The 15,457-nt window shown below is 43.1% G+C and overlaps 1 protein-coding gene across 1 annotated transcript; it reads left to right on the forward strand.

Annotated features, from left to right (window-relative positions):
* Nucleotides 1-13,302: 13,302 nt before the first annotated feature.
* LOC111950742 (class A basic helix-loop-helix protein 9-like) lies at nt 13,303-15,049 on the forward strand. Its single transcript, XM_023968599.2, has one exon. The coding sequence runs from the start codon at nt 13,593-13,595 to the stop codon at nt 14,505-14,507; it is 915 nt and encodes a 304-aa protein (XP_023824367.1). The 5' UTR covers nt 13,303-13,592; the 3' UTR covers nt 14,508-15,049.
* Nucleotides 15,050-15,457: the final 408 nt, after the last annotated feature.

Genomic DNA, 15,457 nt, shown 5'->3' on the forward strand with positions numbered 1-15,457 from the left:
GTGAAATCAAACTGTCCACTTAGGAAGCAACACTGATTGACAATAAATTTCACATGCTGTTGTGCAAATGGTTTAGACAACAGGTGGAAATTATAGGTGATTAGCAAGACACCCCCAATAAAGGAGTGGTTCTGCAGGTGGTGACCACAGACCACTTCTCAGTTCCTATGCTTCCTGGCTGATGTTTTGGTCACTTTTGAATGCTGGCGGTGCTTTCACTCTAGTGGTAGCATGAGATGGAGTCTACAACCCACACAAGTGGCTCAGGTAGTGCAGCTCATCCAGGATGGCACATCAATGCGAGCTGTGGCAAGAAGGTTTGCTGTGTCTGTCATTATGTCAACATAACGCTACCAGGAGACGGCCAGTACATCAGAGACGTGGAAGGAGGCCGTAGGAGGCAACAACCCAGTCATGTCAGGGTACGCTACCTCACTCGCCTTGTGTCAATGGAGGACTAGAGTGAGACTGTTCATGAGCCTGCAAATGACCTCCAGCTGGCCAAATTGTGCATGTGGTCTGCTCAAACGGTCAGAAACAGACTCCATGAGGGTGGTATGAGGGCCCGACGTCCACAGGTGGGGGTTGTGCTTACAGCCCAACCCGTGCAGGACTTTTGGCATTTGCCAGAGAACACCAAGAGTGGCAATTCGCCACTGGCACCCTGTGCTCTTCACAGATGAAAGCAGGTTCACACTGAGCACATGTGACAGACGTGACAGAGTCTGGAGACGCCGTGGAGAACGTTCTGCTGCCTGCAACATCCTCCAGCATGACCGGTTTGGGCGGTGGGTCAGTCATGGTGTGGGGTGGCATTTTTCTTGGGGTGGCCGCACAGCCCTCCATGTGCTCGCCAGGGTAGCCTGACTGCCATTAGGTACCGAGATGAGATCCTCAGACCCTTGTGAGACCATATGCTGGTGCGGTTGGCCCTGGGTTCCTCCTAATGCAAGACAATGCTAGACCTCATGTGGCTGGAGTGTGTCAGCAGTTCCTGCAAGAGGAAGGCATTGATGCTATGGACTGGCCCGCCGTTCGCCCGCAGACTGAATCCAATTGAGCACATCTGGAACATCATGTCTCGCTCCATCCACCAACGCCACGTTGCACCACAGACTGGAGTCCACACACACTACTGAGCCTCATTTTGACTTGTTTTAAGGACATTACATCAAAGTTGGATCAGCCTGTAGTGTGGTTTTCCACTTTAATTTTGAGTGTGACTCCAAATCCAGACCTCCATGGGTTGATACATTTGATTTCCATTGATAATTTTTGTGTGATTTTCTTGTCAGCACATTCAACTATGTAAAGAAAAAAGTATTTAATAAGAATATTTCATTCATTCAGATCTAGGATGTGTTATTTTAGTGTTCCCTTTATTTTTTTGAGCAGTGTATATCAATTCCTGTTGTGCATTATCAAAATAATTTTTTAAGTCAATTATGAATGCCAGGCCTGGTTTCACAGATTTTTCATAGCGTTCTATTGTTTCCTGTACTTGTCTTATATTATTTCCAATGTATCGTCCGTGTAAAAAACCTGTCTGATTAGGATGAATAATATACGACAATGCCTTTTTAATTCTATGCACTATGCATTTTGCTAGAATATTTGCATCACAACACTGAATTGTGAGGAGCCAAAATATTTTTTATGGATTGGATCTTTATATTTACCACTTGGGTCCTGTTTCTGTAATAATGAAATCAGACCTACTTGTTGAGTATCTGATAATCTACCATTTTTATAGGAGTGGTTAAAACATGCTAATAACGGTCCTRTGAGTATATCAAAAAAGGTTTGGTATACCTCAACTGGTATGKCATCCAGCCCTGGAGTTTTCCCGGACTTAAAGGCTTTAATTTCATCAAGAAGTTCTTCCTCTGTAGTTTGGCCTTCAAATGAGTCTTTCTGTACAGCTGTTAATTATTATATATATTTTTTAAATCCTTACAATTAACTTCAGGTAGTGGAGATGGAGGAGACTGAAATGGAAACATATGCTTAAAGTACTTTGCTTCCTCTTTCAAAATATAGTTTAGTGAATCATGGGTGACTACTTCATTTATAACAAGTTTCAGAAAATACTTTTTGGTAGCATTTTCTGTTGAAGATTAAAAAATTATTTGGTGCTTTTRCCCCCATATTCCATCCAGTTCGCTTTATTTGTATAATATATTACATTACTGTATATAGCCTCACTACTGTTAATTTTTACTGTCTTTTACTATTGTATTTTATTTATTTATTTATCTATTGTTCACCTAATACCTATGTTTTACTTAAATTGCACTGTTGGTTAGGGCTTGTAAGTAAGCATTTAACTGTAAGGCCTACACCTGCTGTATGTGGCGCACGTGACAAATAAAAAACGTTGATTTTATTTGATCTTTCTTTAATAAGTGCGTCCATTTCTTTTTGTTTTTCCTCTAACGTGTTCTGTGCCTCTATGMTATAGTTTTATTGCTATCTATCTGTACTGTTAGTCCCTCTATTTCCTTTGATAATATGAACTCTTTTGACCTAAATTGCTTTTGTTTTAAAGTTGAGTATTGAATTGTATGGCCTCTAAAGCCACATTTAAAAGTGTCCCATACAATAAGGGGATCTTCTGTACCTAAATTATGTCAGAAAAAATCTGTTATACATTTTTCTGTCCTGATTAAAAACAATTTGTCATCCAATAGGCTTTGATTAAATGTACAATATCCTCGCCCCCGTGGAAACGTGCTTCCTGTTAAGGCAAGGGCTGATTTCAAGGTTTTACTGCTAACATACAAAGCATTACATGGGCTTGCTCCTACCTATCTTTACGATTTGGTCCTGCCGTACATACCTACACGTACGCTACGGTCACAAGACGCAGGCCTCCTAACTGTCCCTAGAATTTCTAAGCAAACAGCTGGAAGGCAAGGCTTTCTCCTATAGAGCTCAATTTTTATGGAATTGTCTGCCTACCCATGTGAGAGACGCAGACTCAGTCTCAACCTTTAAGTCTTTATTGATGACTCATCTGGCCCAGGAGTGTGAAGGTGAACGGAAAGGCACTGGAGCAACGAACACCCTTGCTGTCTCTGCCTGGCCGGTTCCCCTCTCTCCACTGGGATTCTCTGCCTTTAACCCTATTACAGGGGCTGAGTCACTGGCTTACTGGTGCTCTTCCATGCCGTCCCTAGGAGGGGTGCGTCACTTGAGTGGGTTGAGTCACTGACGTGATCTTCCTGTCTGGGTTGGCGCCCCCCTTGGGTTGTGCCGTGGCAGAGATCTTTGTGGGCTATATCGGCCTTGTCTCAGGATGGTAAGTTGGTGGTTGAACATATCCGTCTAGTGGTGTGGGGCTGTGCTTTGGCAAAGTGGGTGGGGTTATATCCTGCCTGTTTGCCCTGTCCGGGTATCGTCGGATGGGGCCACAGTGTCTCCCGACCCCTCCTGTCTCAGCCTCCAGTATTTATGCTGCAGTAGTTTTTGTGTCGGGGGGCTAGGGTCAGTCTGTTATATCTGGAGGATTTTTCCTGTCTTATCCGGTGCTTGTGTGAATTTAAGTATGCTCTCTCTAATTCTCTTCTTCTCTCTTTCTTTCTTCTTTCTCTCCTCGGAGGACCTGAGCCCTAGGACCATGCCTTAGACTACCTGGCCTGATGGACTCCTTGCTGTCCCCAGTCCACCTGGCCGTGCTGCTGCTCCAGTTTCCTGTTCTGCCTGCGGCTATGGAACCCTGACCTGTTCACCGGATGTGCTACCTGTCCCAGACCTGCTGTTTTCAACTCTCTAGAGACAGCAGGAGCGGTAGAGATACTCTGAATGATCGACTATGAAAAGCCAACTAACATTTACTCCTGAGGTGCTGACCTGTTGCACCCTTGACAACCACTGTGATTATTATTATTTGACCCTGCTGGTTATCTATGAACATTTGAACATCTTGACCATGTTCTGTTATAATCTCCACCCGGCACAGCCAGAAGAGGACTTGCCACCCCTCATAGCCTGGTTCCTCTCTAGGTTTCTTCCTAGGTTCTGGCCTTTCTAGGGAGTTTTTCCTAGCCACCCTTCTACACCTGCATTGCTTGCTGTTTGGGGTTTTAGGCTGGGTTTCTTTACAGCACTTTGAGATATCGGCTGATGTAAGAAGGGCTTTATAAATACATTTGATTTGAAATTCTGTAAGAGTAATGTATATGCCAATTATTTGATGGTCCGACCGCATTCTGTCCCCTATCAACACTTTTTAAACTTTTGGTGCCAGCAAGAATGACATAAAACAATAGTCATGACGACTACAGTAGCTTGATTGAGCCTCCACCATGTATTTCTCACTAGGTCAGGATATTTTAGCCTCCATATAGCCACTAGTTCCAATATATCCATGATATTTGTGATTTCCTTAAGTGCCTAAGGGTTATAGTTTGTTGTGTGATTTATTTTACGATCGGTCGATTGAGGTATTTAAAACCGTATTATAATCTCCCACCATAATAATAGAGTATTGTATTGCGTGTAGGCTTGAAAAAATGTTATAATATAATTTCAAAGAAGTGGATCATCATTATTTGGACCTTATAGATTAATGAGCCATATCTGTTTATGGTCCAATAACATATTTAAAATAATCCATCTACCTTGATGATCTGTTTGGACAATTTGCACATTCAGATCAAAATTATTGTTAATAAATATCATCACCCCTTTTTAGTTTCTTTGCTGATGGGAGAAGTATATTTCACTCCCCCAGTCCTTTTTCTATACAACTTCATCTAAAATGGTTGAATGAGTTTCCTGTAAACAATGGATATTATATTCCTTCTCTTTTAGCCAGATAAATACTGATTGTGTTTTTTTATTATCTGCTAAGCCATTACAATTATAACTGTCTATACTTATTTCACAATTTTCCATAAGATACTAGTTTCAATTTTATTTATCAAAGTACATGTTCGTAAATTTACCATTAAGTACCATAATAATTGAGTGTCCGTATAGCTGTACCATGGRATTTGCACTGCTACTGAGTAAACTTCCAATTGTTCTCCACTATTCCACATGCTAAAACCTTCCCTCATCCCAAGTTGGATTGTTGTCCCAGGGACTGGCAGACCACCCTGTCCACCTGGATCCTAGGGCCCTTGAGAGATTGGAACCCATCCTTTAAAAAGAGCACAGTGCCACACACAGAACACAAGCAGATTAACGGCCAAAAGCATTTCCAATGCCCTCACCTCGATTGTATTGTATATAGTTATTTTAAAATATATATTGAAAAATCTTGCATATCTTAATTTATTTCCATAATTAACAAATAATATGCGTAATAATGGTGGCAGTTCATACAAAGGATTATTACCTATAACCAGGCCTGTCATTACAAACATTACATTTTTGGCAAGCAATCATTGTGATTCATCCTGTATTGTCCCTAACATCATTATCCCATAGCAACAGATGTGGGATACATAGACACACGCACGTCCACACGAACGCACGCCCGCACGCCCGCCCGCCCGCACACACACACACACACACACACACACACACACACACACACACACACACACACACACACACACACACACACACACACACACACACACACACATACTCCTCACCCTTCCCCCACAAACAACCACAAGCTCAGATGTTAAACTCTTAAGTGGGTCTCGTTTAGCTTTCTTTCTTGGCTGCATATTGGCTACTTGCAGTAGGTCTATAAAACAGATAAGGACTTCTCCTTAGTGTGTGGGTCGCTCAGGTGAGTGTATAGGGTATAAAGTTGGGGACCGTTCCATCATGATAGGACAATAAATATATTTATAATTTATTTTGAAATGTATATCCCATATCTGCACAAAATTGAAAGTTCTCTCTGTCACAACTCCTGCTCGCAGACACACATGGGCTCTGGCATTTGCAACCATTTTCCTTTTTCACTCACTTAACTCCACACTTTCCATTAACAAAAACACACACCCCACCTTCCATCCCAATACACCTGTACATGCACACATACTGCGCTTCCTATGTCCTATGTTTGCTGTGTTTTTATCCCTACCATGTTGGCTTTTAAGTAGAAGGCTTTTTTTCATTGATCCCTAATATTCTGAACCCGTTCTCTCAATACATTCTAGTGAGTCTGTCGTCAAAATTCTAACTAAAAGGCACACCATAATTAAAAGCATGGCTTAAGATAAATGTACTGAAAACCCTATTGAATGAAAACTCCATGAGAAAATATGTTGGCCAGCAAGTGGGAGGGTTTTCAGAAGTTGAATGAAATGTATTCAGTGTTCAAGGTAGACACAACTGCAGAGCGCGTTACATGACTGAATAAGTTGACTGAATACCAGATACTGAAAAGTGAGTAGGAAAGGCATAAATTCCTAATGCCCCAATCTCGTACCGGGTCGGACACTGCTTTTCTTCCAGAACAGACTGAATTATTTGGGGCATGGATTCTAAGGCGTGGCATTCAAACGTTGCTCAATTGGTACCAGGAAAACATTCCCCACACCATTACACCTCCGCCACCAACATGTACCGTTGACACTTGGCAGGATGGGGCCATGTTGCTTATGCCAAGCTTCTCAATTTTCCAGTGTTGGCGATCACGTACCCACTAGAGCCACTTCTTCTTGTTTTTAGCTGATAGGAGTGGAACCCGGTGTGTTGGTCGCCTGCTGCAATAGTCCATCCCCGTAACAAGGCCCGACGAGATGTGTGTTCTGAGATGCCTTTTTGCAGACCGCTGTTGTACTGCACCTTTATTTGCCTGTTTGTGGCCTGACTGTTAGCTTGCACAATTCTTGCCGTTCTTCTTCGACCTCTCTCATCAACAAGCCGTTTTCGCCCACAGGGCTGTCGCTGAATGGATGTTTTTTGTTTGTCGCACCATTCTCGGTAAACCCTAGCCACTGTCGTGCGTGAAAAAGCCCAGGAGYCCGGCGGTTTCTGAGATAATGGAACAGGTGCTCCTGGCACCGACGATCATACCATACTCAAAGTTGCTTAGGTCACTCCCTTTGCCCATTTGAACCTTTAATCGAACAGTAACTGAATGACTCAATGCCTGTCTGCCTGCTTTATATAGCAAGCCATGACCACGTGATTCACTGTCTATAGGAGCGAACCATTTTTGTGAACGAGGTGGTGTACCTAATAAACTGYCCACTGWTTCAAGGTGATAAWAAAACATGTTTCGTTAAGTAACTTTTTCCTCAACTTGTTTCTAACTTTATAGCAAGTCAAACTAGCTTGCAGAGCAGCTAGCTATCTAGCTAAAAGCTAGGCTAGGTTGAAGATGCCACTGTAGCTACCCCCATGCTTGAAAATATGAAGAGTGGTACTCAGTGATGTGTTGGATTTGTTATTTTTTTTGCAGTATTACTTTAGTGCCTTGTTGCAAACAGGATGCATGTTTTGGAATACTTCTATTCTGTAGAGGCTTCCTTCATTTTCTTCTTTTAGTATTGTGGAGTAACTGCAATGTTGTTGATCCATCCGCAGTTATCTCATATCACAACCTATTAAGCTCTTTAACTGTTTTAAATAACCATTGACCTCATGGTGAAATCCCTGAGCAGTTTCCGTCCTCTCTGGCAACTGGGTTAGGAAGGACGCCTGTAACTTTGTAGTGACTGGGTGAACTGATACACCATCCAACGCCTAATTAATAACTTCACCATACTCAAAGGGATATTCAGCATCTGTTTTTATATTTTTTTACACATCTACCAATCGGTGCACTTATTTGCGAGGCATTGAAAAACCTCCTTAGTCTTTGTGGTTGAACCTGTGCTTGAAATTCACTACTCAATTGAGGGACCTTACAGATAATTGTATGTGTGGGGTACAGAGATGGGGTAGTCATTCGAAAATCATGTTACTCACTATTATTGACACGGTATGAGTCCATGCAACTTATTATGCGATTTGATAAGCACATTTTTACTACTGAACCTATTTAGGCTTGCCATAACAAAGGGGTTGAATACTTTTTGATTCAAGACACTTCAGCTTTATTTTCTATATTATTATTTGCAAAATAAAATTCTCACTATTATGACATTATTATGACATTTAATCAATTTTAAATTCAGGCTGTAACAACAAAATGTGGAAAGAGTAAAGGGGTGTGAATACTTTCTGAAGGCTTAACAGCCAATGTGTATTATTTAACATTAGTATTAAAATAGTAATCACTTATAGGAATGGGTAAATATTTGTCACCGAAAACCACATATTTTCATCTTCTTCTGTGATTTGGTCACTTCTTGTTCTTCGATGGACTCTGGCTGGCCTGAAGACCATGCAAAGTTTGGAAAAGTATGCAGCGTCCGTCTCACAACGGAGTCTTCAACTGCAAGGGGGCATTGCGATTCCACTCCATTGTGGACGTCCCCACTTAAAGAAATGACTTCCTGCGCAATGTAACGGTGTGCCTATGGTTAATATGAACGAGGCATAAGTCTGAATCGGCCCCAAGCTGCACAGACAAATAGAACATTGAAGCTGCCTATGCGTCGTGAAGCTGATCCCCTGGCTGTGACCCCACTCTCCTAACACACCTAACACATGTACAGGTTACCTACTTGTACATATAGTGAAACAGGACTATATACCGTAAGCACCCCCTAATTATTATTATTATTATAATCAAATCAAATTTTAWTGGTCACATAAACACATTTTTAGCAGATGTTATTGCGAGTGTAGCGAAATATCAATTGCTAATGGGGATCTTAATAAAACAACAAAAAAACTAAGCTTATGAGATAACACTATCACTGAGCACTGTTTTCTGCCATTATATAACGTATCATAAACATGACATGATACTGTACATGGTTTAAGGGAACAACTCAAAGTGCTAATTTTCCTGTAGTGATGTGCTGTGGGTGCACAGCATATACTTTTTTTCATTTAAGTATTCAATCAGCAATTCACAACACATGCTTCTGTTTGGAGGATACTAGTGAATACCTTATCATTCTTATAATGATGGCATGATTTCTCATTGTTTGTTTTGGCTTGAAATCGGCATTTAGGCGGTCAAACACAGAGAGGTGGAGCTGCTTACATTGCTACACTATATGCAGGTTGGGGTAACTGTTGGACATGACATTCACAGATTTGCATTTCTCTAGTCTAATCCTAGGCGTAAATCAGATCACTAGAAGGGGTTTTAGCAATCCTCTCCAATGCCTACAAGACTAAGAGAGACAGGGCAGTGTGCATCACCCCCAACATCTACTGTATAGGCAGGAGGCCTATTCTTCTACTGGAACAATTGTTCAATTCTTCAACCCCTGAGTGAAATCTAAGCATGCCCTTGCCACTTCTTATTTTAAATGTATGTAGTTCTGTCCTTGAGCTGTTCTTGTCTATTAATGTTCTGTATTATATCATGTTTTATGTTTTGTGTGGAGCCCAGGAAGAGTAGCTGATGCAGTAGCAACAGCTAATGGGGATCCTAATAAAACAAAAACAAAACTAAGCTTATGAGATAACACTTTTATCACTGAGCACTGTTTTCTGCCATGCCGGAAAAATCTGGTTACCATGGAGTAAAATAAAAACATCAAAAACAGCAGTGATGTTGAAGTACAGTACTCTTCAAAACAACTAAATGATTAATAGTCAACATTTTGACAGACATCCTGAGTATGACACTTTCAGTGTTGAGTTGTGTGTGCTGGAGAAGCCACCGGCGTTTTTTCCACCCAACATTTCAGATTTTATGGCCGGTGCGCTAGCTGAAAGAGATTACAGCAGACAAACATGCGTAATTGCCAGTAATTTCAGACAGAATGATTCACAATGTTGCACGTCAGTAACCTTCCACGTTTTCATGTGTTGTTTAGAACATGTTTAGAGGGACCTTTGATGTATTCCCACTGTATGTATGGTATGGGGCCCTGAGGTCTGTCTTGGGGGGCAAGTACCCCTCAGGTGTGGTTTGAGTTCTCTCAACTCGCACATTGATGCTCAGATACAGCCCACACAAACCCACCTTACCACAAAACTTGACAAAATTACAGGATTTTGGATTGAGCCTTCTGAGTGTGTATGTGTGTCTCATATACTATGTGGCTCACTCCCTCTGTTCACCAGGGAGGAAAAAGTGACACAGAAGACTAGAGGCCTGCCTGACTCAGAAAGGGAGGGGATCCCTCAACAAATCTCTAATCTGGTCCAAGAGATGACACCATTGCCTGTGACAGACAGCATTCGTCAGTGACAGCTGACATCAAGAGATAGAGAGATCTGAAGGGAGATGTGGCCTGATAGGTTGATACATAGGAAGGAAATAGTTAATTGCCTTACTAACGGCACTCCACTGAACAGAGCACTACAGATCAATGTTGAGTTGCTGCCATCTCAATTCTTAAGTGCTAGAGGTCTCAGTCAACTCTCAAGTAAATTGATGTTACATTCAATAATCAATACTAATTTATGCATGGATACACATCTCTTAATTCAGAGACACTCATCTAAAAGTAACTAAACGTCAATGCATGTATTATGCATATCACAGATATGGCTATATGTGCCAATGCCTTGAGCAGTGCTACAGTATAATAATCAGAATAGCAAGCATTAGGGTTACTAAATAACTATCATAAAAATGACAAAAATATTTTTGAGTTTACAGGTGAAAACATCCATCTATCTTAAGACATTAACAATTCCTCATGAACTGTGGTGTGAGAAAATGGAAGTGCCTAGAATAACGGGGAGCCCTCCTTTTTGACTGCAGGCTTTTTATTGAGGTGAGAAAATTCCAGAGCGGACACCAAAAACATGCATTAACATACCACTGCAAAGCCAAGGTTAGCGAACCCGGACCTTACTCACTTATTACCCGTATAACTACCCCTTTGGGAATATACATCTATAACGTTTGGCACACAGACCTCTAATAACGAGCAGGTAACAACTAGTCATTATGTGAGCTTCTAGCAGGAGATTTACAAATCTCAGGTTCAGTGGCGTTGGGCAGGTTCCTCTCGCTTGAAAATGGTTATTCCGTCAAGGGTATGGTGAGGTAAGCAATAAAGGTCTGTGATTTATTCCTGGCGGCCGATAATTACTGGTGTCTTGTCACCTGTCAAAGTGAATGGACTGGGAGAGTCCAATGCTCTAGTCTCTCCATGCTCTCTCTACAACCACAGCAGTAAATCTGATGTGCTCGTAAAGACATAAATCACATACAACTCTTGTGAGGAAGAGAGGCCTAGCTAGCTGCTCACTACTTGAAACTGCATGACTCCCTACTTGCAAGTAGGGAGTTGGACACGTCAAACACTTTCAATGACAATTGCATATAGAAGAGTATTGTGGTATATCAACAGGGTAGTATGGTGTTGCTGTATGGACAATATGGTTGCCTTGAATAGACAATTGGATCAGCTGTGGACTATAGAATCAGCCGAGCAATGGAAGTGCAGGACAAATAGGCTGGGAATTATTGACAGCTCAAATCAAAGTAATGTGAAAAAAATGCTGCTTGCCACAGTCTGTATTCAGCTTTCTTTATCTTTGTACATAGAGATAACATGATTGAAGCTCTACATTTAATGAAATCAATGAAATTCAGATTCTCAATAAGTCTAGTGTATTGATGTCATAACAAAACTGTTACGCAAAAAATGAATTTTGCCACGCACCTCTGATCGATAGTTGTGATTGGTAAGAGCTGAAACCCTGGCCTTGTAATTGTTCTCACGGTTGGCCTCGCTCAGCTGTGATATGTACCAGAAAATTAAGAAGGCAGGAAGGAAACAATGTTTCTCAACGACCTTCAGTTCATCATGAGGGCCTACCCTTTAGTTACCTGACCCAGCACACACACTTGGCCAGGAGCCTTGGATAAAGGTCAGGACAATCACCTTTCACTGTGTCCACCAAAGCAACCGACGCAAAGGTCAATCCTGTGTATGCAGGGATTTCCCCAACTCCAAAACATTTACTCCACACAGTTCAAAATACTGTTGTTTTCTGTGATGAGGTGAAACTTTTAGAATGTGCTCTTTCAATCTGTTCAGTTGACATTCAATCTGTTCTGTTCATCTGACATCCAATCTGTTCTGTTCAGTTGACATTCAATCTGTTCTGTTCATCTGACATCCAATCTGTTCTGTTCAGTTGACATCCAACCTGTTCGTTCAGTTGACATCCAATCTGTTCTCTTCAGTTGACATCCAATCTGTTCTCTTCAGTTGATATCTGACTCAGATAATCCACCTCATTTGAAACACAATCATCTGTACCTTATTCGGAGCATGGTAATCTGTATAACCCAATTCCACTAAGACACGAAACACAATCTGAAACTTCCATCCAACCAGTTTGGACAAGACCTATCTTGATATCTCAAAACCCCCAAAAATGTAAAGCATTACCATGGAAAGGTTGAGTTGATGGCTCTAGCCCAGTCAGCCGAGCTAGCAGTGATTGCAGGTTCTAATTGTAAAATATTTGCCTTCATTTTTCCTTGGCTTTGAAGTCCAGGCCGTGCTCTGCTCCTGTCCTCAGGTGCTGCCCAGGCCTGATTTATGAGGATAGGGTTCCACAGGAGTCCCCCTAAATTATATGGCCCTTAAAGCTAAAGATAGAGAGAAGGAGAAAGAGAGAGAGAGAAATGGGGGAGGGAATCGAAGGGAATCGCCACTCTGTAGACAGCTAATTACATGGACAAATCCCTCCTTCCCTCTCCCACATTGGTGAGATGAGGGGAAACAAACACAACACAGATTAGGCTGCTATTTGATAAACACACAATTTGTCATGGACGTCCTGTGACAAATTTTCATGTAACTCCCCCATTAAGATAAACATCAGAAAACCCCACACTCTACCCCCGTACCATTCTATGCAACATGTGACTAGTAGGCCACAAAATAATAGGTATTTGAGGGGAAATAAATGTATTTGTGGATTTACATCGAAGTAAGCTTCATACATTGGAGCACCCTCTTAGAGTCAAAGTGATTCATCAATGGCCTAGATACGGTATATACCAAAAATAATCAATAGGTGGATGTCAAGAAAAAGTCAATTGTCATGCCAAAAATGAGCACTTGTTATGTATTACAAGGCTGTGGAACTGCTGAAACACTTAGAGATCCTGTAAGGTATGAGAGGGAGTGTCTGTGGAGGAGGAGAAGGAGGAGGAGGAGGTGACAGCGCCATTTGCCTGGAGGGTGCCCATAAACCAGGTAGAGAGAGAGCACCATTCCTCATGGGTGACTGTACCATGTGACTGGAGGAGGAGGGCTGGCTTTAAAAAGCAGGCAGGGCCGTCCCGCGGAGACATAGGTAATCACAGGGCACCAGGAGAGGAGGAGGAGACAAGGGCTGTCAGGACACAGCACCCAACAACGTCCCGACTGACAGCTCTGTGAAAGACGCCGCAAAACACAGCACCCAACACCAACCTGACAGGCAGCCCCGCAGAACAAGCCACGGATCGACAGCAAAGGAGGTCCTGGCACTGCAACGGCAACTTTGCGAACACTCCAGCAACTACTAAGTAGTCAGTGGCTACAGAGCAACTACAACAACAACCTTCACCATAGCTCCACGGCCAGTCAGTGATGATGATCTGCAGAAACCTGGCAGGGTCAGAGGAGTTCTCTGAGGAGGAGCTGGAGCTGTGCATGCTGGGTCAGGGGGAGGATGACGAAGGGAGCGACGGAAACCCCAAGGGCCCCTTCCAGGACAGTGAGGGCTCAGCCAGCAGCCCCCCCAGCGACGATCCTGAGGAGGGCCAGGCCAAGAAGCGCAGCCGCCCAGTCCGCTCCAAGGCCCGCCGTGTGGCTGCCAACGTCCGTGAGCGCAAACGCATCCTGGACTACAACCAGGCCTTCAATGCTCTACGTGTGGCTCTCAACCACGACCTTAGCGGCAAGAGGCTATCCAAGATTTCCACCCTGCAGAGGGCCATCAACCGCATCTCAGCCCTGTCTGTCTTCCTCAGCTCCAACCCCCCCAGTAAGCCCTGCTCCCACCGGGAGTGCCACAGGCCGGCTGGGGGGCCATTGGCGGTGGGAATGGTGAGGACGTCACGGCTGGACCCGCCCAGGGTGACAGTTGCTCCTCGCCAGGAGCCCCAAAGCTACATCTCCTGGCACCAGGCATCACTCCCCCACCAGATAGAGCCCCAGCAGGGCACCCATCCTCACAGGCTGCCAACAGAGACACACCTCTACATGGACAGCATGGGCTCCTCGTGCCCACCCTCACCACACTACCCCTGCTACTCCGCCGAGGGCCAGTTGTACCCCTTACACGGACACTGTGGGAAAGGGAACCCCTTGGAGCAGCCGCCCAGCTCTATCAGGTACACCCAGGTGGGCGAGGGGCTGGGGTACCAGACGGGGGTGTGGGCCTCCTGCGCTCAGGGCTACATGGACGCATTTGTGGAGCCGTCTCCAGCCTTGGGCCTCCCCTGGCAGGTGAGCTACCTCCAGGAGACAGCAGGCCCCCAGCACAACCTGTCCCTGCTCTGACACTAGGACCAGACACGTTAGAGCCTAGCTATCCACCACTATGACCCCTGAAGCCTGGAGAATAGACCAGCCAACTGTCCAAATGATCTCAGGGAAAAATAAGAAAAAGTGAGCTTCATGTGCTCTCACTGTTGCAATGGATTCAGTATTACAGTGCTACTCTCTAAAGTAGAGCAGAGTCACTGATTTAAATGTGTTATCTAACAATGTAAATATGATTGTCATATCTTGAATGCAACGGCAATGTACATTTCAGCATGTTTTAAACATGACCATTCAAACCTTGTTTTTTATTTCAAATTATAAAGCCAATTAATGTTATTCTTATCGATGGAAAACTTTCAACTGCTCAAAACACACACTTCACTTGTCCAAAGTGTTGAGTGACTATATAGCCGCAATCCTCTTTACAAACCCAAAGAACAAACTTATTTGAGTTTTCTATATTGCATTATTGTACTCATGTATATGGATGCTACAGTTTGTGTACTAAAGTTTTGAAACTTCTTAATAAATTTTATTTAATTTTAAATACGACTTACGAGTGAGTAGGTGTTCTGTCTCTGTCTTTGCAGTTTGCATGAAAGCTTGTGCGTGTGTGTGTATGTGTGTGCTCGTGTGCATGTTGATTATAGCCTTGAGGTCTGTACTCTATAGCCTCTATCTTCCCAGGGTCTCAGCTGACAAGGGTCTCTCTCCTAGCTGAGAAATGGGGTTGCTTGCCCATTCTTGTCATATTTCCAAGAAAAGAGAAGCCAAGGTTCTGTTTACATGCCAAAATAAAAGCCTGAACCAATAGGCAGTGGTGCAACACCACCTCTTCTGTTCACATTGTGGAATCATTGAGGAATGCTGGGACTAACAAATGTGTGTTTTTCTTAGTTTTTTGGTGTGTGCATGTGCATGCGGGTATGTATGTGTTCATCAGTGGAGACTTCTCAGAAGAAGAA

Source organism: Salvelinus sp. IW2-2015, linkage group LG23 (assembly GCF_002910315.2).
Source record: "Salvelinus sp. IW2-2015 linkage group LG23, ASM291031v2, whole genome shotgun sequence".
Lineage (NCBI taxonomy): Eukaryota > Metazoa > Chordata > Actinopteri > Salmoniformes > Salmonidae > Salvelinus > Salvelinus sp. IW2-2015.

Bases quoted from the DNA above. Each gene is read 5' to 3' on its own strand.
- LOC111950742 (XM_023968599.2), top strand. From the start codon at position 13,593: ATGATGATCTGCAGAAACCTGGCAGGGTCAGAGGAGTTCTCTGAGGAG.